Below are 23,866 nucleotides of genomic sequence, written 5' to 3' on the forward strand. Positions count from 1 at the left end.
ACTTGTTCAAACCACAAAATACATGTCCCAATCTGTAACAATCATTCTTAACTATTATATTAACTTTTATTATAAAAAGAATGTACAGTGACACTCATATATTCAACATGTTTAGCTATCATTTAAAATATATCAAGTGCATGAAAAGGTAACAGTTTAAATTAGGAGTAAAATGCACAATGGAGAACTCTAATCGCAAAAGTGCTTCTATGAGGCAATTTTCAACTATAGTTATTGAAACTATTTAGACAATTTGTGGGTTTTTACTGGCTATTCTGCAATGAATAGTGATATATATATATATAAATATATATACCAAATTGAAGCAAATTGAGATGCAAACAAAACATTCAACGAAACAATTTTGACCCCCCCCCCCCCCCCCATACACACACACAAATCATAGCTTTAAACTATAAGCAAATTCAATGCTCCCATTATCATAACCATACTGAAAAAGTGTTCGTTCTGATAGATGACAGAACTAGATGTTAGAAAACTTAGAAATAGGGTTCAAACAAGACCCACTGTTGTTGTTATAGGCGGCATTGAAACGTTTTGCTTCCATGAATGGATTCGTATTCATCATTAAAATAAGCATAAACAAATATTTGATAATAATTACGTCATCTGGGCGATGGTTGCCTCATTGGTAATCATACCACATCTCCTTATTTTATATAAGTATTATTATTTTTTTGTAAATATGAAAAAACTAACTTACTGACGGATCGTAGATAATTGTAACTATGATTGATCGTTATCACATGTTAACTAGTTAATATTTTTTCATGTCAGATTTAAGTATCCCTAAGATCAATTGCTTTTTTTTGTTAACCACTCCCATGATCTATGTAAGCTGATCCAATAAAACCATTCATAGTAAACATATTGCAATGATGAGACGACCTATGCAATAAAGGTTTTGAGACGACCTATGTAATAAAGGTTTTGAGACGACTTATGCAATAAAGGTTTTGAGACGACCTATGTAATAAAGGTTTTGAAACGACTTATGCAATAAAGGTTTTGAGACGACCTATGCAATAAATGTTTTGAGACGACCTATGCAATAAAGGTTTTGAGACGAGCTATGCAATAAAGGTTTTGAGACGACCTATGCAATAAAGGTTTTGAGACTACCTATGCAATAAAGGTTTTGAGACGAGCTTTGCAATAAAGGTTTTGAGACGACTTATGCAATAAAGGTTTTGAGACGACTTATGCAATAAAGGTTTTGAGACGACCTATGCAATAAAGGTTTTGAGACGAGCTATGCAATAAAGGTTTTGAGACGACCTATGCAATAAAGGATATGAGACTACCTATGCAAAAAAGGTTTTGACACGACCTATGCAATAAAGGTTTTGAGACGACCTATGCAATAAAGGTTTTAAGACGACCTATCCAATAAAGGTTTTGAGACGACCTATGCAATAAAGGTTTTAAGACGACCTATCCAATAAAGGTTTTGAGACGACCTATGCAATAAAGGTTTTAAGACGACCTATCCAATAAAGGTTTTGAGACGACCTATGCAATAAAGGTTTAAAGACGACCTATTCAATAAAGGTTTTGAGACGACCTATGCAATAAAGGTTTTGAGACGACCTATCCAATAAAGGTTTTGAGACGACCTATGCAATAAAGGTTTTAAGACGACCTATGCAATAAAGGTTTTAAGACGACCTATGCAATAAAGGTTTTGAGACGACCTATGCAATAAAGGTTTTGAGACGACCTATGCAATAAAGGTTTTAAGTCGACCTATGCAATAAAGGTTTTGAGACGACCTATGCAATAAAGGTTTTGAGACGACCTATCTAATAAAGGTTTTGAGACGAGCTAATCAATTAAAATTTCGAAACGAGCTAAGCAGAGTAGTACAAACAAAGAAATAGATTTACCCTAGACCCAAAATTATCGGTTTAAAAAACACGCTAAAAATCCTGGAAACTCGTCGAGTAATAGCTTTGTATATTATAAAATACTCTTCGGGTTATAGTAAGTGATTCGGGTTATAATAAAATATGAAGGATGGTGCAGTTATATAGAAACAAATATAGAAACAATGCCGTCCATGACAGTAAGTATTTAGACAAAAAGCTTATCACAATGTTTGTACGATTCCATATATGAAGATAGTATTATAGAAAGATCAGAAATACAGCACGCATGCCTAATATAGACAACGGTTATTAAACACAGTACAGCAGACAGTTTTTAAGTAAAAGACAAGAAAAAGGTTGCACAAAATATAGATAACGGTTGCACAAAATATGAATAAAAATGGCAATGTTACGGGAAGGCAGAATATATAAAACGCTGTTGGTCACTAATGAAAGAAAATAGCAACTCAGAACAATATCATTTCTAAACAGAGGATAAATTTGTAGTAGAGGATATACAATTATTGTGATTTGTTAGTAAAACAAAAGATCAATTTCTATCTAGGTATTGAAATGCAATATCAGAACTATTTTAGCAATTTGTAAGCAAGCACGCCTTTTTGCAAGAATGAAATAGCTTTCTTCTAGTTCTCTACTTAAAATAAATTACTAACACCAACTTAGTGCCGGTATACCGTTTATAGGTTCCTCGTTGTTAATAGTACTTTTACTTACTACTAAATATTTGTTAAGATTTGTAATACGAGATAACAGATGTATCGTACTCTAATGTGTTGACGGGAAACGTCTAATTTAAACGTCTCATTTTTGTTATTTATTAATAAAAAAAAAAGTGTAACTTTTTTCCCTTTATAGCAATACCGATACATCTGTATCCATAAACATTTTTCTACATTCGAACCAGTTAATTAATATGTTTCTAAATATCTCACTTAAATTAGAAATACTCCTTTCGAAAAGAAAATTCACTTGCTTGGATACTTCAAATTTTTCCAAAGATATATTTAAAACTGGTTAGAACATAGTTTGTGTTAGTATTATAATAAATTACCAAACATATTAGCCCTTCCCGCACTACCACCCATATTAGACATCATCGGTAGACTTCCCGCATTTAAGCTAGCTGAAGGCAGACTCCTTCCTGAAGCGCTAGGAAATTGATTCATCGCTGAAAATGCGCTTGTACCCATACCGTTTCCTGTGGTCTGTGCTGTTGAAGCTGCGCCGTTTCTTCCCGTTGTAGAACCAGCGCCCTGTGTACCGAATTGCATTCCTTGTGTACCAAATGGGTTTGCTCCCTGTGTACCAAATGGGTTTGCTCCCTGTGAGCCGAATGGATCTCCTCCCTGTGAACCGAATGGATTTCCTCCCTGTGAACCAAATGACATTCCTGCGCCTGGATTTGATCCCATTCCCTGCATCATTGGAGAAAACATTCCACCGAGACCCCCTAAACCAGGCATCATCCCACCGGAACCAGCAGTGCCTCCATTAGTTCCCGATGAGGCTGAACTTGCTCCGGTTGTTCCTGTTGTCGAACCAGTTGTTGAAGCTCCATTTCCTTGTTGTCCCATACCAAAGCCATTCATTCCAGGTGGCATCCCTCCAAAACCTCCCGGCATCATTCCACCCATACCGCCCATACCTCCTGGTGGCATTCCACCCATACCGCCCATTCCTCCAGGTGGCATTCCACCCATACCGCCCATGCCACCAAGCGGCATTCCTCCCATACCGCCCATTCCTCCAGGTGGCATTCCACCCATACCCCCAGACATCATTGGAGGTAAAAACATTCCATTCATTGGGTTGTTTCCTCCAAAACCATTGGTTGACATACCGGCCGCACCTCCTTGTGTCGCTCCAGACAGACCATTCATACCTGAAGTCATTCCAGACTGGTCTGACGTGCCTTGTGTCATTCCAAACGAGCTTATATCTGGCATTCCAGACCATAGATCATTTGAACTCTGTGCTGAAAATATGTTAATTTAACCTTTTTTAGTTTTTTAGTAATACCATCAAGTTATGCAAAGGTATGAAACAATAATTTCGATACCCGGAGAAAGTCGTGTAGAATCGAAAGCTCTTCTAGAAGTATGCTCGCTTTGTTTTATAAATGCATTACACGACTAATAAGATATGCATATGTCTGTGACCATAATATTTCTTTGAATGTTAATCAAGTTAGAATATAGAGATTTTGTTAATTCCCTCAACCTACTAAAACGAAAAGATGAACAGAAGATGTAGTATGATTGCAAATGAAAAAACTTTTCACAATAGACCAAATGACACATAAATTAATAACTATGGTCACCAGAAAGTATTGCTGCTCACATCTTCTTCCTCTTTTATTGTTTAACGGTGAATTAATGTTATATATCAATATCGGACTAGAATCACGTTCATTGTTTGCATTTTTTGTTATTTATCTGGCCAACCATCTTATTTTATTTGATTCGAGTGCCACTGACATGGACGAAATATTTGCTTTGCTTATATAAAAAGTCAGGTACCGTTGATGTATAATACGGAAGCGTTTTAGCGCCACACATTTTTTTTTCCTATGTTTGCGTTGTAACGTTTGCGTTATAACGCAAACATAGGAAAACAAAAAAAAACAAAAATGTGTGGCGCTAATACGCTTCCGTAGTATAATCCAATTAAATAGTACTTCCCATATCATAATTAAAGAACGCAGTTATAAATTGCATCGTACTACATTGGCATTTAAAAAATTTCTAACATCTTGTACCTATTCCAAGAGCTTTATGGGTTAAATAGATCAAAATATATGTAGAATTTAAAACAAAAGGAAGGAAAACTTGACTGTCTTAATCTGAGAAGACCGATGAATTACTTATTTTCTTTTGAATAACGGAGCTATTTCTTTAATTCATCATCTTTTCAAACTATTTATCCATAAACAAATCTCAGTTGATAAAAAGACATCAAATTGTAAAATTTACCGCATATATACCAACACAAATGACGTCATAGTCAACATTATAAAAAAAAATGCCATCAAATACTTTAAGGGCAAATAGAATAATATTTCATTAATTTTCTTGCATGGTACATTGTGTTGTATGAAACTAACAGTTTTGCATATCTTATTTCCCCATTTTAAAAAGGGGTTCTGGGCGCATACGAAGTAATACAAATGATTGTTTTGCCCTCCTTGTTTGTGTTGATTATAATTTTGTCGGAAAGCCATGATTTATCAGTCAAAGGTTTCAAAAATGTTAATACAAGATATTATTAACTAAAATTTAAACAGGTAGTTATGTTGTGGTGATGGAGGGGTCCTATAAATGACAACATGGATGGGGGGCAGTAAAAACATGAAATTGTTTTAAAAAAATGGACATTAATGGTCAGGACCCGTTCACTGAACTTGAGTTGGTTGACTTTACAATACTAACACTACAGTTAATATACATCATTTGGTTCATGGTCATGTCAAGAATGTCTGTTAACTTCTCTCATCCCATATGGAAATTACTGATCCCATACAGATCACTAGCACAGTATGCAACTAAAACTGTATGTATAATGTAGAAATGTATTCTGAACGTTTTACGGATTTTAATCGATTTTGCTAAATTTGGAAGTTGGTGGCTCTTATTAGGCTGGAAACTAGGACGTATGGAACTATAGTATTGGAAGAGAAATGGGACAGCTCACCACAAGAGACCAAATGATTCAGATATTATTAACTAAAAGTCACCGTATGGCCCTCCACAATGAGTAAAATCATACCGCCTAGTCAGCTATAAAAGGCCTCAAAATGTCAAATGTAAAATAATGCGAATATTTTTTAATTACGTGCCTAAAAGCTGTTATTTTAGTCTGAGAAGATGACGAAAAGTTTTATCTTGTGAATAATATCTTAATTATGATGTATATGTTTATACTTTATATTTAATTTTAATGTATATATATATATGTTGTTTATGTAGTTATCGTCTCACATAAATCTGTACATTTAGGAGTTAGTACCGCATAAAAAATTGTGTCTTATGTTATTGTTTTTATATATTTGAATGCATAAGGTGAAAATACAATACTGAATTGATTAATCATATTCACAGGTAAGGATGAGTCGTAGTTTGGGACCACTAGTTCTTACCAGATATTGGTTATACTAACGCGTATTGATATAAATGAAAAGTTCAAGATTTAATATAAGATTGCCTTGCATTTCTTTAATGAGTTTCTTAAGCTTTCAAGCAACATAATTTATCACTCTATACATCATAATTATTATAAATTTGATCTAAAAGCTTAATTACCATTAGTTCCAGCTGTGTTCGATGTTCCGAGAGTTTGTGATGGTAATTGAGTTCCAGTTGACGATGAGGAACCGGTGCTACTCCCTAATATGAATATGTCATTTAAATATATAAATAAATATGCCCTGGTTTTCTAACAAAATTAGAAAGACGCTTATTAAAAGTCGACTAAAATCATGCAAAACCATGATTAAGATTTAAAACTTTATCTTTAAGCAGTTAATATTTTGAAATTAAAAAACATTTCTGAGATTATTTCCCATGAATTCCGAAAAGTTATAAATGAAAGTTTTGAATTACAAGATAGAGGCACACTGTATACAAGTATGAATAGAAACTGATGCAGATATTTCAAACAGCAAAAAGCAACCCTTTCCCGGTTTGCACCCAAAAGCACTGCACATATTGCTAGTTTAAGGCGAAACGTATCAAATTTGCGTGTAAGCACAAAACATATTGTATTATAAATCTCATAAGTTGTATAAGCAAAGCGCTATAAATTGTAACAAAATTCCTTATCATGTTAAACACAATGATTTTCAAAATAATTGTTGCTTCAAAGCAGTAGCTAATTCAAAAAGTCTAATACGTATCATATCCATAATGTTTATGCATCTACAAGTCTTATAACTATGAATGATCATGCTGAACTATATTCATATATTTTTTTCTTATGTCAGTCTGTCTTTTGCTCTATTTGTAAGCGTTACAGTCCGTTTTGTTTCAAAACAAATTATCCACTTGAGATTTTCAAAATCATATACTTTTTTATCGTTATTTTCTATAGATAAAATATGATAAACTTTGACTTCTGAGTCAATGGGCTTTGAAAGAAATAGAAAAGTTATTAAAAAGTAATGAACTGATTATATTTATCGAGAAATGAAAAATAGAAAAAAATCATTTAGGTGGAATTTGACTATCTGTCTGTCATCACTTCTGTGTGCGCTACATGCCCGTCCTAAAATACTCTACACTATATTCTACGAATTTAATGAAGACATACACTCTGCATCTTCTTGTGGGTTGTTGGATATTCGACTCCATTCAGTAAAGGTCCTACTCGACATATTTAAATCATTTCTCTCTGTCATAAAAACAAACTGCTGTCATTTTACTTCTTTCTTGTCAATATCAAAATCAAAAAGAAAACTTTACATTTTTGGCGAAATTTTAAACAATCAACTTTAGAAAAATAATTTGCATTATGATTCTTATTCGTTCTTTATTGAGTTTTTGTTAATGTTATAGTGTTAAAAAAAATAATAATGATTCTTATATGTTATTTTTTTTTTAAAGGAATAGTAATCTAAACACGATCAAATGTAAAACTTCAAAAACTACATTTGAAGAACAACTAAATCCTAACCTGGTGTCATCATCTGTGTAAACGTTCCCAATGCATTACTTGGTCCAAATCCATCGGAATTTGCATTCGATAACATATCGGCAGGTTCTCTTTGAACTATTCCAACATCTTGACCCAAAGCATTTTCTTGTTGTCTTCCTATTCCAAAATTCGAAGGATCAAATGAATCGCCTTGTGCACTTACGCTATTTGCAGGAAAAAACGAGGTCATGTCTGAATTGGAAGAAAGTCCACTATTTGCTGGCAAACCAAACTCTGAAAGCCCCATTATATTTTGAAGTCCTGTAGGTGCAGTATTATCTCCTTGCATCGCAATTCCCGCAGGAAAGATATCAGGTTGGCCAAAGTTAGCAAAATTTGCAAGGTCAACTTCAATGGAAGCATATGCATTATGAATTCAGAAGAAAAGTAAAGAAAAGCAAACAAGAGCCTTAGAATAAAAAAAAGCAGACAATAATGCATATCGGCTATACAAGCAAAAGAAGCTGGACATATAATAATCCAAGGACAAGAACATGAACATGAGTTCCATGATATAGATATATAAATAAATAGATAAAGGAAAAGCAAGGTAATGCAGAATAATGTATGTATTCAATCTTCATTTTAAAAGTTTGTACTATCAAAGCTCTCTCTAGTTGAAAAAAAAATGATCAGGAAAAATGTATATATATTGAATGTTTTTCTTCTCTAACTTGCTTTAATGATTTAATTTCTTCGCTGAAATGCTGTATTCAATAATTTCTTTGACAATTTGCTATATTGATTAAGAGGCAGTTCTAATTTTATGTTCTAGAAAGCAAGTTCTAGTCAACTACATAATAAGTCTAACCTGTACTCATTGAAAGTGAGTTTGTTGGAAAAAGAAATCCTGTAAGTATATATAATCATGAATAAAAGGCAATGATGTATATGTGTTAAGAGACACGATACGATTATTAAAGAGAAATATTGGAATCAACGCAGAGTTAGCGACAAAACCATGGCAAACTCTAAATCTGTTTGCAGAGGGATTTTCCGTTAAGAATTTCCTGGGAGATCTGTATTTTTGGTATTCTAATTTACCCCACTTGTGTAAATCATTTTTGAATGAATTAATCAAATTTATCAAAAAACTGTCATCAACACCAAGTTCACCAAATAACAAACTAAAAAGGCTTTGTTCGACATTGTTTCATTTTAGAATTTTTGTAAAACAAAACATTCCGCCTTATGGATATTGATTTGTGATAAATAATGATGTTTGGATAACGAACACATCCAACATCCATAAGGCATTTCTTAACTTTGGTATGAACAATGGCTTCATTGTATGACTAACTTATGTTTGAATCACGAACAATGTCTCAATGACTGAAATCACCAATCATGGGATCATTTTATTTGCTTCACATTGGCATCAAAAACAATGCGTTATGGATGACACTGTTGTTTATTATATCTGTTTGGGGTTTTCATTTGACCATCAAAGAATACTAATTCCAATATGGTTAATATTATTACTATCCGAACTTGCTGGAGGTTGTTGCAACGAACAACATTGGCTTGAAATGGAATGTCATTTATATATCATCATTCCTGGGCAATATGGTTTTATATATATCTGCATTCCTAGGCAATATGGTTTTATATATCAGCATTCCTGGGCAATATGTTTTATTTATCAGGAATGGTTGTCTTTATTGACATCATGATGAATTTGACTTTTAACTTCGACGTCAAAATAAATAAATTTTACACACTTATTGTCTTCGAAAATGTTCACAAAACAATAAGACTGCTTTTAAAACAATTTTTGTTTTATATCATAGTTGTTTGGACTATTATTTTAAAAGTATGTCGTTTTTTTGGGAAACAAAATATTTTATTAAGCTTGTTCCATATAGATTTTTTCCCTCAATTTTAAATTCGCCTATAAATTCAGATGACCAGTGATGAACCTATATGAAGGTAGGCATTAATACAAAGGTTTGCAGGATTTGCTATAATTCCAGAAACTTAGCAACTGTAGCAATTAAAAAGTTTCTTTTAAAGATGATATGTTGATCGAAAAAATCTGTTAACCTCTTTTTTTTAAGCTTTAGTTTCTGGAATCATATTAAAAGGTTATTCGAGAGTATTTGAGATGTTAGTAAGTGCATGCTGTGAAATTAAGTTCACTGACCTGTTCCGGTGCCAGCGCCTGTTCCTAAAAGATAAAATATATACATATATGAGAGTTGTATATTGGAACCTGCATGACTTAACAATTAAAAGAAATGCATGATGTATTATGATTGCAGTAAATATTTTTAGATTGATCGAATTCGTATACAGTTTAACCTGATATAAAGGTCATATAAATTATCTTGTCCGTTGTCCCAATGTTGTCTGCAATACATGTACATCTATGCATTTATGACCAAAATTGAAATGTCATCTGTATAATATTGTCAGTTTTTGAACCCAATGGCGACCTTTATATTATGGTTTGACTGTTTCAGAATTGTATTTTTTCTCATGCAAACAAAGAATGCTAATGATATATTGCACATGTTACATAAAGCATTGATGATGTCAAAGGGCAGGATAAAGAAGACCATTAATGGTACTAAACTATCAGTACATTTGCAGAAAGCAGAGATCGTTTTATTGAGTGTCATTCTACAAGATAGTTTACAGCTGATGTTACAGGCAGCAGTTTATATTCTTACGTGTTCTTAAAGCATTCCGCCGCCGTGTGGCTAAAACTCGTCTTCTATCTAGAAAATAAATGTGGCTATAAGCAACAAGCAAAGCAATGAATACATTTAGCAAAACAGTTAGGCGAATAAATTGAGAACTGTAAAATATAGGAAGGTACGCATGCGGGAAAAAATGATGACTAGTATGTTTGATAAGTAATAAGCCACTAAGTAAAGAAGCTACTCATGCATTACAATATTTTTTTTATTTTATTTATCCACATAAATTCTACGTTTAAAGTTTTATCTTTGAGCAAACTCTTAATAATTTCTTAACCATATTAACCGAACTTTACTTGAACATATTGTCGTAGAAAATAATTATTTCAAACTTTCGATTAGACTTTTTACAAAGGTTTCTATATGTCTTATAACAACGAACATTCATCTTTTAGATTTTGTTTCACATGAATGGTTTAATTGTAAATGTTTCGAGAAAAAAATAGGGAATAAAAAAGGATATAGGTTGGGAAACAAATACGACAAAGCGTTTTGAAAAAATAAAATTTTCGTTCCTGTATGCCACTTACAAAAAAAGTGTTTGTCCCGATAAGAAAATATCCCTACCTAAAATTGAATGGTCGTTGTCTAATAAAGCCATATATTAATTATTTGCTAACAAGAAACAACAAGGTTCATGTTTATTCGATTTCGAGAAGGAAATAATTTCACCGGTGTACGCATATATATAAATAAAATTGCTAATAAACAGAAATTCTTCTTCGTGCTTGCAAACAAAATTCGTATTTCAAAATATCCGAATAAGCACAAAAATAGTGATCCATATCAAAAGTTACAAGGGTTAGATCATTACATTGATTCAAAAAAAAATATAGCAAACAAAATGAGGTAACTTTCAGTTATAGACAGAATTACCATCAAGAGTGCATTAGTTTTAACATGTGATTCTCACAAAAACTATAAAGAAGCAAAATTGCACATTTTAAATATCTATATTCAAATGTATTGTGTTACCAACAAGCACTTTGAGCATTTATCACCTATTTTCTTTGGCGTTTAATGTTTTGTTTTAAATCTAAAATTCTTTAATTTTGCATCCATTCTCATTTATTGTATTTGTTCTTTCTCTTATCCATAAGATCCGACTGATTATTAAAAAAACTGTCACATTTTAAGCTTTGAGGTTTGAACATTAATAATTGCTGGGTATACATTCAAATCACAAAATAAAATGAGAAGTATAAACAATCTTTGAGTTGATACTTTCTACATGTTTTAAATTATAGGATTTATGGATGAATGGTGCTAAAAATGTGCCAGACGAAAGTCGACTAATGACAGTATGTATAAACAATTGTTATTATAAGATTTATCAATACTAATAAGAGAAAGAACATATCAAATAAGCAAACATAATTTTATATTTTAATTACTGAAAAAAATATTAAGCACCAGAAAAAGGGGGAAAACTGTTCTAAGCAGTTGTGATGTAACTATGCCTTTACCACCACCAATAGCCTACTTGTAAATTGCCTTGGGAATACTCTTGTTCTTTGCACTGTAACACCCTGCCTGGGATCTCTACCGCCTCGCCTGAGTGCTATAAATATAGTCTGATTATATAAAGCTACGTTACATAGACCTAACACATAAGCTATGATGATACACACATGCAACTAAACGAGGAACACATAAAATCAATGCGTATTAGTAGCTACAATATATAAAAAAAAACATAAAGCAACTTTGAATATAGTTTGCAGCATTAATTGCATTATTAAGCTAAACGTGTTAGAGTTGAGTTGACAAAAGCTTAACAAATATTTGAATGTATGAGATAATAAAGTATATTTTTTCCAGCTTAAATATGTAACAAAGCCTAAAGCTATATTTTTCAATATTCTTAATATTTCTAAATAAAAAAGTAAGTATCTCTTTATTCCTTTCTTCAAGTCTTAGCCATTTTACAACTATCAGCTTAGATGTAATTACTGACGACAAACCTGTTTGCCCTCTTCGTGTTGCAATAGCATTATTGGCTACATCATTTGTCAGGGGTCGTACTCTGTTACCCGTTACTGGGTCAATTAACGTGGAACCTTGACCTAATTCTGTAAACAGACCTGTTGATGGTAAAGTTCCCACATTAAGGCCATTTCCAAATCCAAGCCCTGCCCCAGCTCCGCCAGCATTTCCTAGTGCATTTCCACCTCCAAATTGCCCTGTGGTTGACCCACCTCCGAACTGTCCAAGTCCTGCCCCACCTCCAAACTGTCCTGTTGGTGTCGCACCTCCAAATTGTCCAAGACCTGCTCCACCTCCAAACTGTCCTGTAGGTGTTGCACCTCCAAATTGTCCAAGACCTGCCCCACCTCCAAACTGTCCTGTAGGTGTTGCACCTCCAAATTGTCCAAGACCTGCCCCGCCTCCAAACTGTCCTGCACCTGCTCCGCCTCCAAACTGTCCTGTTGGTGCCCCTCCACCAAATGGATTCATACCACCGCCAGCAGCACCAAATGGATTCATACCAGCGCCGCCACCACCAAATGGATTCATACCAGCGCCGCCACCGCCAAATGGATTCATACCAGCGCCGCCACCGCCAAATGGATTCATACCAGCGCCACCACCACCAAATGGATTCATATCAGGACCACCAAATTGTCCAAATGGCGGTGGAGGTCCATTCATTCCACCAAACGGTGGAAGTCCAAATTGTTGTCCACCAAAAGGTGAAGCATCTTGACCATTGCCAAACTGTCCAGCACCGCCACCTTGTTGTCCAAATGCATTTGCTCCACCACCTGTAGTGCTTGTTTGAGTGCTTGGTTGAGTGCCTGTTTGAGTGCCTGTTTGAGTGGTTGTTCCTGTTGTTCCTGGTGTTCCAGTTCCAAATGCTGTGCCAACTAATGAGTTTCCAGCTCCTCCATCTCCACCAAACGCTCCTAGTGTACCAGCTCCATTTCCAAATTGTCCTCCTTGTCCACCCGGTGGACCCCCAAATGGATTAAACTGGCCACCTGGTCTGCCGCCTGGACCTCCAAAGCCTCCGAACTGTCCACCTGGTCTACCACCAAATCCGGGTGGAGGGGCTCCAAAACCTGGAGGTCCACCAAATCCAAATGGGGAACCCGGAGGACCACCCGGACGACCCCCCGGAAATCCAAAACGTCCACCTGGACCGCCTCCGAATTGTGCACCTGGTGGTCCAAAACCCCCGAATGGTCCAGCACCACCTCCTCCTGGAAAACCTCTTTGTGTTCCCCCACCAGCACCTGCACCACCGAAGGTAGTTGTACCGCCGCCTCCTGGTCTTCCTCCGCCAAAACCTGTCGTTTGTCTTTGATTTTGTTGTTGGGCTGTAAAAAGAATTTACAAGATTATTTCAGTCATATTTTTTTCCATTTAACATATTTTTCGTTGTTTTTTTTTAATCCCTGTATATGCTTTAATTATTCTTTCTATTCGCATTGATTATTTTTTGTATTCCTTTTTATTATTCTTTCTATTCCTTTGACTATTCTTTGTATTTCTTTTGATTATTTTTTGTATTTCCCTTTTACCCGGATTATTCTTTGTATCACTTTGATTACTTTTTGCATTACTTTTTGTTCTTTATACATTTTTTCAGTTATACAGACATTGGGTCTGGTGAAAAATTACACAGTTATATACTTTAAACGCAGCTTAAACGGTATTTTTTACTTGATTCACAAAGGAAGTTTTAGCATCTTATAACCTTGACTTATTTGTAGCTCTCATGATTGACTTATTTGTAGCTATCATGATTGACTTATTTGCAGCTCTTATGATTGACTCTCTGTAGCTCTCATGATTGACTTGTTTGTAGCTCTCATGATTAACTTTTTTGTAGCTCTTATGATTGACTTATTTGTAGCTCTCATGATTAACTTATTTGCAGCTCTTATGATTGACTTATTTGTAGCTCTCATGATTGACTTATTTGTAGCTCTCATGATTAACTTATTTGTAGCTCGTGTGATTAACTTATTTTTAGCTCTCATGATTGACTTATTTGTAGCTCGTGTGATTAACTTATTTGTAGCTCTTATGATTAACTTATTTGCAGCTCTTATGATTGACTTAGTTGTAGCTCTCATGATTGACTTATTTGTAGCTCTCATGATTGACTTATTTGTAGCTCGTGTGATTAACTTATTTGTAGCTCTCATGATTAACTTATTTGTAGCTCGTGTGATTGACTTATTTATAGCTCGTGTGATTGACTTATTTGTAGCTCTCATGATTAACTTATTTGTAGCTCTCATGATTAACTTATTTGTAGCTCTCATGATTGACTTATTTGTAGCTCGTGTGATTAACTTATTTGTAGCTCTCATGATTGACTTATTTGTAGCTCGTGTGATTGACTTATTTATAGCTCTCATGATTGACTTATTTGTAGCTCTCATGATTGACTTATTTGTAGCTCGTGTGATTGACTTATTTGTAGCTCTCATGATTGACTTATTTGTAGCTCTCATGATTGACTTATTTGTAGCTCGTGTGATTAACTTATTTGTAGCTCTCATGATTGACTTATTTGTAGCTCGTGTGATTGACTTATTTATAGCTCGTGTGATTGACTTATTTGTAGCTCTCATGATTAACTTATTTGTAGCTATCATGTTTGACTTACTTGTAGCTCTTGTGGTTAACTTATGTGTAGCTCTCATGACTGCCTTATTTGTAACTCTTATGACTGCCTTATTTGTAGCTCTTATGGTTGACTTATTTGTAGCTCTCATGACTTATTTACAGGTTTTTTTTAATTATATTGTTGATAACGTGTTTTGCCTTACGGTTCACACTACTACACCACAGTGCAGTATAGGTCTTATTCTTCTGACTTATTTTATTGGGATTTTTTAACTTCTCTTGTATTCCTATTTACTTTTGGGTCCATGTAGATATTAATCCATAAAACATTTAAATTCTATAAATTAATTTTAGACATATTATCGAAAAATGTAATGAACTCCAGTCTTTGTTTAAAGTCTGAATTTATTAAAAGGATTTAAAAGGGTGGAAATATAAACATCAACATAGTGTGGCATTCATACTAAACAAAATCATGAAGATAAAACTGCTTCCGTATAATTCGTCATCTCATTCCTCCATAGTTTTTAATTGGTGGTCCCGAAAGGCCTTAGTTAGTCAAATATATTTCATTTAATTAATGAAATTAAATTTTGGCTGATTTATAATATTTTGCTCAAGTGTTATCATATATGAGGTTATTTCAAAAACAAATATTGTATGTTCAATATATGTGTATGGTATATTTTCGTGCCAAGGGATGTGTATTTTTCGACCCAAGGTCATACATTAACAGAGGAAGATCTCTACTGGTTTCGAGGTCACCATTTCAAACGTCAATGTCGTAGTTACCATAAAGTAGACAAAAATATTTCCGGGTACTAAATTAAATATATCATGTGTGAAAGCAACCTTAATTTGATATATTGTTACAGAGATTGATGAGAATATTCCTATTGATGTTGAGCTCAATATATTCACGGTCAAGGTCAACGATACTTAAACGACAGAAATGTGTGCAGGAAAGATGTTTCCAGATGCTAAATCAAATATTTCTATGTGGTTGTAAAGTGAATGAGATATATGATCATACAACTAGAGAATTAAGAAGGAGGGAGGCTCTTTTGATTTGAAGTCTAAGGTCAGTGTCAAACTTTCTAAAAAAAAAAACAGGAATATATTTGTATATATATACATTTGTAGTATGATGGAAAATATTAGATTCATATGAGCACGGCGTGTATGGGAGCTTGCTGATTAAGTATTTGCAAAATTTAAGCAAACTTGATAAGAGTTGAAAATGGAAAAGGTAAGAAAGGATTGTGAAAGTTGGATTTAATACTGCAAAGTCATCATTGCAGTATTTGCCTTATAGTGGTTATATGGATTGGGATATTTCATTAAAATAAACTTAATGGAGAGCTGCAATTAGTTCCACAAAATTAGATGAATTGCCATTCAGGTAATGCAATTTTTGACTGGTTAGCGCGAAGATGTTTGTTCGCATACCTTTGCGCAACACGAATCGGTGTGTTCGAATACCCAAGTGGCTGATATTAATATAAGTAATTAATGATTGCAATCAATATTCCGTTATTTTTTTTTTTATGGTAATGAGAAAACCAATATGTTAACCTGGCTGAAAAACATTTCATAACAGCCAACTTCTAAAATCAGGTTTTTTTTCAAATTCTTTCATTTAGAAACATAATAGTAATTTTTCTATATGATATAATAAAATTTGTCGATTACGGAACTTGAAGCAATAAACCTCTTATATATAACTTTTTTAGTATATTTTTTCAATATTTAAAATAATAATAACATTTCGACCAAGTATTCTAACACTTCATTATCATTTATCATTATTTATTATCATTAATTAGTACTCCCATATAACTTTTAGAAAATGACGACTACGGTATATTACAGATAGAGATATTTATGCATAACAATATCATGGCTTTGAAAAGAGCTTAAATCGTATCAAATGTGCTTATGCTAAAAAACTGTTCTAATACTAAATTGACTATTGTTAATATTTACCTGCTATAGAAACGATAAAACAGAGAAAAATTATGAATTTCATTTTCTTCAGATGTTGTACCATATGTTGTCAAGTTCTTGTCTTCTGATTGTCTTTCTTGTTGTTGCCACTTTTGGAATTAAAAATCCTGAACACTTTCTTGGTTTTAAAGTGGACAGCGGAACTTGTTATATGTAAAGTGCTGAAAGGAAAAGGTATTCAATCAAAGATTTCACAACGCACGAATCCCCTGTAATGTTCTGCCATTTAACGAATCGGTAGGTTTTGTAAAGTGTAAAATTAGTAATTCATCAAGTTTTTATCTAACTTAAATTTAGTTTTTCCTTTGTTCAAGTAATGCATCATGTATCACGAGACTTTGAAATACACGTCATCACCGTCTGCTGTCGATTTTACCGCAAATTAAGGCATAATCATTAATGGGGGACATGTAGGTTTATAAATACCGAATTCAATTTTTAACAATTTATTATATTCCAAATCAACCATATACTCAAAGAGCATTTTTTTTTTTAATTTTAGTTATAATTATATATGATGGTTGAAATTGTAGACGGCGTTTTACAAACGAATTACATTTACGATGTACTTCGGCCATCATGTTCAGGAGAAAATTTGCGTGTTATTTGAATTTCATGATACAATACTGGTATTTGATTTAGTTGTTTATGTGCATCTTGACGAAATAAAACTAAAAATAGCAAGTTACATATCATAAATCAATGACATTTTTTTCACACTAGGTATTTCAGGTTGGGAAAATATATTGCTTTAAAAAATGATAGAAAATCTTTCACACTAGACAAGAATATTATACTTTAAACGTTAAATATGATTCTGATACTTCCAATCACTTGTAATGTCAAAAACAGTTTTAAACTGAGATGGCGCTTTATTTATCCCCATTTCAACTGGGTTTTTTTCTCTATGCCAACTCAGTTTTGTTGATTCACTTTAAAAAAATAATTTCATCGGTTCATCTCCAGAAATTTGACATATTTATGATTTCAATCTTCTAGAATGATAACGAAAAATAACCTTACCGATTGAACTGTTTAGCTTTCGTTGAAAATTATATAAGTTTTTATTTCTATTTATTTTCTTTCAACTGAAATGCTGGTAGTTTCCCTGACGTGGAGTCGGTTGGTGCGGTTATATTCCGATAAGTAATTTCTAACAATCATATGACTAGGTATATTTACAGAAGACAGATTGTTCCATTCAAGTAAAAAACAACAAGACATAAATAAACAACTGTCATTTATGTCAATTCATATAAAATAAGTATAAATCATCTATTTGTATATTTACAAAGCTTGTTAAATAAATGCTTTATAGTAAAGTTTAAAGATTATAAAAACAAGAGGAAACCAATAAAAAGAAGGTACAAGAAGGTGTTTACTTTTGGTTAACAGCGTTTCACAGTGTAACAACAAAATGTATGTCATCTAGACAATATATGATTGATCTTTGTGGCAAAATCAAAATGTAACAATAGTTAAAACATTGTATGTATTCATATAATTTGAATTTATACTGTTTCAGAAAAGAACAAATAGTAAAGACTCCTCAAATATCTTCTAACAATACTGTGATTCTTTTATAAATGTAGATCGTTGTCTTTTTCTGAGCATTCCTTCTTGTCATGATGCAAACATAATTGTTTTCATAAAAAAAATATTTTACCAAGTATCATTCAATATACAACGGAAACATCTAAACCTTGAAATTTTAAACTTTTAAAAAACTTAGTGTCGTTAAGTATATTTAAAAATCTTTGAAGATGACTTTCTCAACAAGGTTCTGAATGGAAAAGCCAAAGACGAATTTCAAAAATTTAAGTACGTTACGTGTAATTAATTTGGCTGACCATAATGGAATATATGTGTCACAGATGACCGCGGATATATTCCATTCGTCAGGTCATTATTTGGTTTTTCTTTCCTCGATGGGGACATCACCAAATTTTCCTTGTCATGATAAACACGGTATGTGCTAAAAAGTAGACCACTGACCCTTCATGAGCACATGGGTATAATTGTAATTCTCATTTGGTTAATTTACTCAGACGTCACTGTTCTAACACCTCAACGTCACATTACACTCAAGCCTTCTTTAGTAAATTAATAAATTGTTTTGAGTGCAAAAATGTTATATTGTCGAATTATGTTACTTTTTATATATATTTATCCCTTTCGCGCGAAATAAAGATTTTGTATATCAATAAAAAGCTTTATTAATTTTAAATCATTGATACTTTCAACAAATATCACGTGATTTCAAGATGGAGAGTCCAGTGAATTCGCGACATGACCGAATTATTTTTAACTTACCAGTACTTATTACGAGATAAACAAATGTGTCCATATTGACTGAGTTTATCTTTCTTAGAGTATACAAAACATATGCCCTGTTACTTTTTAACTCGAAATTGAATGTTAAAGGCTACATTGTATTCGGGTCTTTTCAATGTGAAAGATTAAATTGCTTCATTATGATTAAACAGATATAACTCTGAAAACTTTTAACCAAATAGTGTTAGAATTATAAATTTACATATTTAAAACATAGCATAAAGCAATTTTTACTTCAACTTAAACACATCGCTTCTACTTTGTCACTTTTAAAGTAATTAGACAAGGCTGCCAAATGTTACATCTAATATTCGTATATTACAAGCACTTACACATCTTGATACAAACAAAACTGATTTTTTATTTAAATGAAGTGCTTTAAATATGCTGAATTAACTGAGATAGTTATATGACTAAACATTTTAAAACTTGTTGTGTAAAACACGTGATTTTTGTCCATTTAGAATTCTAACTGTTTAAAATCGACGATGGTCACATTTATCTTTATGGATCCAGCTTCCGAAAAAAATAATTGTAAAAAATACTATTTTAAAATTATTCAATTATTATTAAATAAAATAAAGGTAATTCAATTTAAAAAAATGTTGATTTTTTAGTGAATTAAAAAAATCAACAAATAAACACAAAAAAATCGAAATTATCAATAAAAAAATTAAAAAAGATACAAATATCAATAAGTAAGTATAAAATTAGCATCTTACTGTTTCGCACGAACTTCTTTGAGGACACCAGGGACACTTCTGTTTCAATAAGAGCTAGGAGGCATTATTGACAAAGTGCTATAAACACGACATATTGATTGGGCGAAGAATGCACATGTCAATATCATGTATCAAATGTAATTTACTTCTCCTTTTTATGTTGTAATGTCTTTTCTGACACTATTTATCAAGTTCATTTAAGGACATTTAAATTGCTGTTCTTGATAATAATTGCCGTTTGTGTATATGAATTATTGACTTTTTTTCTTTCTAAAGTAAAACAATTACATTATGATCTCTCAAAGCTTTCATATTTTTAATGTAAATCTTGTGTTTATATATGAGAACATTCCAAAATGAAATCACAAGGTATATAACAGATTACAGTACCATTTTTTAAGATGTTTATTCTGCTTATCTTAAATGTGTTAGGCATGCGAAATCGTTTTGAAAGATAAAAAAAGCACCTTAGTGTCATATTTTTTCATCATAATAATCTACATTAAAACGAGGGCTGACAGGGTTAAAACATATTTTCATATAGAGATATAATTGCAATGAGACAACACGCCACAAGACCCCAAATACAATAGAAGTTAACAACTATGGGTCACTGTACGGCCATCAACAATGACCAGAACCCATACTGCGTAATCAACGATAAAAGGCACATAAAAGACAAATGAAATTTAATTCAACGAGAAATATAACGGTCTTTTGTATAAAATATAATGAACGAAATACGAATATCATTGGATATATACCAACAAACGAGGACCTCTGAATCACGGACTCCTGACTTAGAACAAGCACATACTAAATGTAGCGGGGTTAAATATGTTAGAGGGCGCCTAACCCTCCCTTGACCTTGGACAGTGGTGTAACAGAACAACATCTCCTCCGTCTTTGAAACCCTCTGTTAAATAAGACTTCTGTTTGAGTGTAAGGTTGCCTTTTGCTGTTGATCTTTTATATTATTTAATTTAGAATCATATATTTAGTAAAAGATCAAAATTTCAGTATATCTTATGAGATTTCAAGTTTCCTGAATACATGTACATCTTTATTTCATAGGCGAGTTGTGTATTTCGTTCTCACGAAAACATATAAATATGTCACCAGTTACAGAATTTTATGATATGATTAACATAAAGAATGGTGTGGTCAATGACACTTTCATGGCTATACATGGTCATTTCTAACAACACTGTACAGTTTGATTATTGCCAATAAATATGTTGGGGGAATCAGAGCCTGCTTTTATCTTACAATAGACATTTTTTTGATAGGACGTACATTTAATTGCAATAGACAATTAAGCGCTAAAAGAGGGACGAAAGATACCAAAGGGACAGTCAAACTCATAAATCGGAAATAATCGGACAACGCCATGGCTAAAAATGAAAAAAGACAAACAGACAAACAATAGTACACATGACACAACAAAGAAATCAAAAGAATAAGCAACACGGACCCCACCAAAAACTAGGGGTGATCTAAGGTGCTCCGGAAGGGTACAGGATCCTGCTCCACATGTGGCACCCGTCGTGTTGCTTATGTGATAACAAATCCGGTAAATAGTCTAATTCGGTAGGTCATATTCATAAATGGGAAGGGGGTTGTAGTTACGACGTAAGGAACATATCCGATATTATTTGTGAAACGGTTGTGAAACGCTAACATTTGTACTTTTCTCCAATCATTTTAGTAACAGTTATCGTTAACTGGTAAAACTAAACATTGGATAAAAGTAGTACAAAGTAAGGTAAAAAAAAAAGATGTCAATTGACCATGGGGCTCTATCAAACTCTTTATAGGTAAACTACCAAAGAACATTTTAAAGTTTGTTCTACTTGTTGTAGGGATGTACAATGTTATAGTTGTGCCCATAGTCTAAGTTTTGGCCCTGTGATGTGTGTTATAACCTTAGCTATCTTACTATTTATAAATATTTATATTTTCACGTTAAAAGGAATTGACTGAAAATTTATGTATTTAATAAAAATCCTCCATCTAAAAATCATTTTAATCCAGTTGTTTGGGATTAGAATGTCCAATATTTCGAACTGTTAACTCAAATTACTAGCCGATTGTTTATTTTCTTTGATTATTCTTATTTCCAGTTTAATTGGTTTCTACTTAATTATGGTGGTTTTTATTCACAATATTCATTTTCCTGCTGTATCGGAGTTTCATTTTACGTATTATCGTTATATCTTTGCGTTCCGAAATCATAGTTCACCTTCAAGAAATTGTGTAAAGCAAATCGATCATGTTCGAAAAAGTGTCGTATACTATTTGAAATAATGAAGCAACGACGTGCAAACTAAATAGGAACATACACTAAACATTGTTTTCATTGAGGTCAAATTTTAAAGTTAAATTTTCGCGAAAATTCTAAATATTACAGCAGAAGGGCTGATAGAAAACGGAAAAACATCGAGGGACAAACTTAAAGTTTAATAGAACTTAAGGTATTCTCACAATTATCTTATTCATCCGAAGTTATGAAACCGTCCAAGTAATTTATCATTGTCAAAATTGCAAATACTTACGAAATATCAAAATTTAATATCCATTAATTGAAAAATGATTCCTATGGCACAGTGGAGAACAGGTTAGGGACAAAACACTACTATCATCCCTCTGGACATAGAGTACGTGTTTCTGTCGTTATTATTTATGTGATCCTAAACCTTAGATATTAAATAGAATTATGATGACAGACAGGGCTATTATATTGACGTCGAGTGTTTGAACAAACACACATTACAGTCTTTTAACGACAACCGTGCTACATATTACATCAACTATTTATTATTTAGACAACTATATAAAGAAATATGTGTGTACATTATATAATCATATTGTTTTATAAAACTTCACACCTACTTGGAAAAAAATTTCAGACTCATTTCTTCATCACAGAATTGGTGATTTCACTTTTTGAAATTCACTCACTTCTTCAGTATATGTTGTATTTTTTAGCTTTTGTTTCCAGCCTGACACATGCAACTTCTCAGCAGGGAATTGGCTTATTCCCCAATATTTTTTTTTATCAATATTACTTTATTGCGTCTGTGTTTCATCATTAACTGATAAAGAGCAAAAGATGCTTAGACAGCAAATCAGATATAAAAGGTACCATCCCTGATTCCTTTCCAAAAAATCGTGTTTCTTTAAAAAAAAAATGTTTTTAGTTCTTTTAGATTTGTTTTTGGGTATCATATAGTTTGAGTTTCGTTGTATTCCATTGTTTCGGTCATTTTTTTCTCAGTTATTGAATTGTTCTGTGCTGTTCTGGCTTAAATGTATATTGTTATGAAATGTATGTATGTATTTTGCGCCTTCCCTATACGGATGTATCTGCAATGAGTCAAGACATGTATTGTATGTATAAAGTTTTGACGCTGATTACCCTGGTCATTTCACTTTACTTCTAAAGATTGGTTTTCTTTAACTCACATCGATTGATAAGTAAAGGGCGTTTTTAACATTAGATAATTGTTTATGGAAAAATAACACCATTCATATAATTGTGTGAAAACAAATACGTATATATATTAAATGATGGCGTTCTCATTTATTATTCAAGCAATAAAACAATCCTTCAGTGACTTTTTATTGATAGAAGTAGTTCACCTTATTTCTCACAAACACAAAACAATACTTTATCGAATGGCTAATTGATACGGCACATAAAACACATACATTTCCGATACATATGTCACTTCATTTTCGGGGTCAGAGTGGGAAAAAGGAAAAAATAGTATGCCGCGAATTTTTCAGCGAGCAGTAAGACCAATTTGGTTGCTTCTTTTGAGGAATGCAAACGACAAATGCTCAGAGATAATATTACGGGAGTATGAATACTGTCTGATGGCTAAGTTTTGCCCTTATTTAAAATTCATAACTAGATCGT

At 32.8% G+C, this 23,866-nt stretch overlaps 1 protein-coding gene across 21 annotated transcripts in view; it reads right to left on the bottom strand.

Annotated features, from left to right (window-relative positions):
- LOC134706758 (uncharacterized) overlaps positions 1-22,681 on the bottom strand; it is a 29,235-nt gene extending 6,554 nt beyond the window's left edge. For 2 of the 21 annotated variants that reach the window (XM_063566006.1, XM_063566005.1), the window contains exons 1-6: positions 19,945-20,110; positions 16,868-17,049; positions 12,265-13,620; positions 11,784-11,861; positions 10,271-10,318; positions 9,742-9,765 (exon numbers count right to left, since the gene is read on the bottom strand). In XM_063566006.1, coding sequence (XP_063422076.1) covers positions 9,742-9,765; positions 10,271-10,318; positions 11,784-11,861; positions 12,265-13,620; positions 16,868-16,931 — 1,570 coding nt within the window. In that variant the 5' untranslated portion in view covers positions 16,932-17,049; positions 19,945-20,110. Of the gene's footprint in view, positions 1-3,102; positions 3,886-6,208; positions 6,293-7,214; positions 7,296-7,577; positions 7,947-8,409; positions 8,449-9,741; positions 9,766-10,270; positions 10,319-11,783; positions 11,862-12,264; positions 13,621-16,867; positions 17,050-17,911; positions 18,054-19,944; positions 20,111-22,499 lie in introns of those variants that run through there. The other 19 variants (XM_063565994.1, XM_063565999.1, XM_063565993.1 and 16 more) reach the window with 19 other exon arrangements.
- Positions 22,682-23,866: the final 1,185 nt, after the last annotated feature.

The sequence above is a fragment of the Mytilus trossulus genome, chromosome 2, assembly GCF_036588685.1.
Source record: "Mytilus trossulus isolate FHL-02 chromosome 2, PNRI_Mtr1.1.1.hap1, whole genome shotgun sequence".
Taxonomy (NCBI): domain Eukaryota; kingdom Metazoa; phylum Mollusca; class Bivalvia; order Mytilida; family Mytilidae; genus Mytilus; species Mytilus trossulus.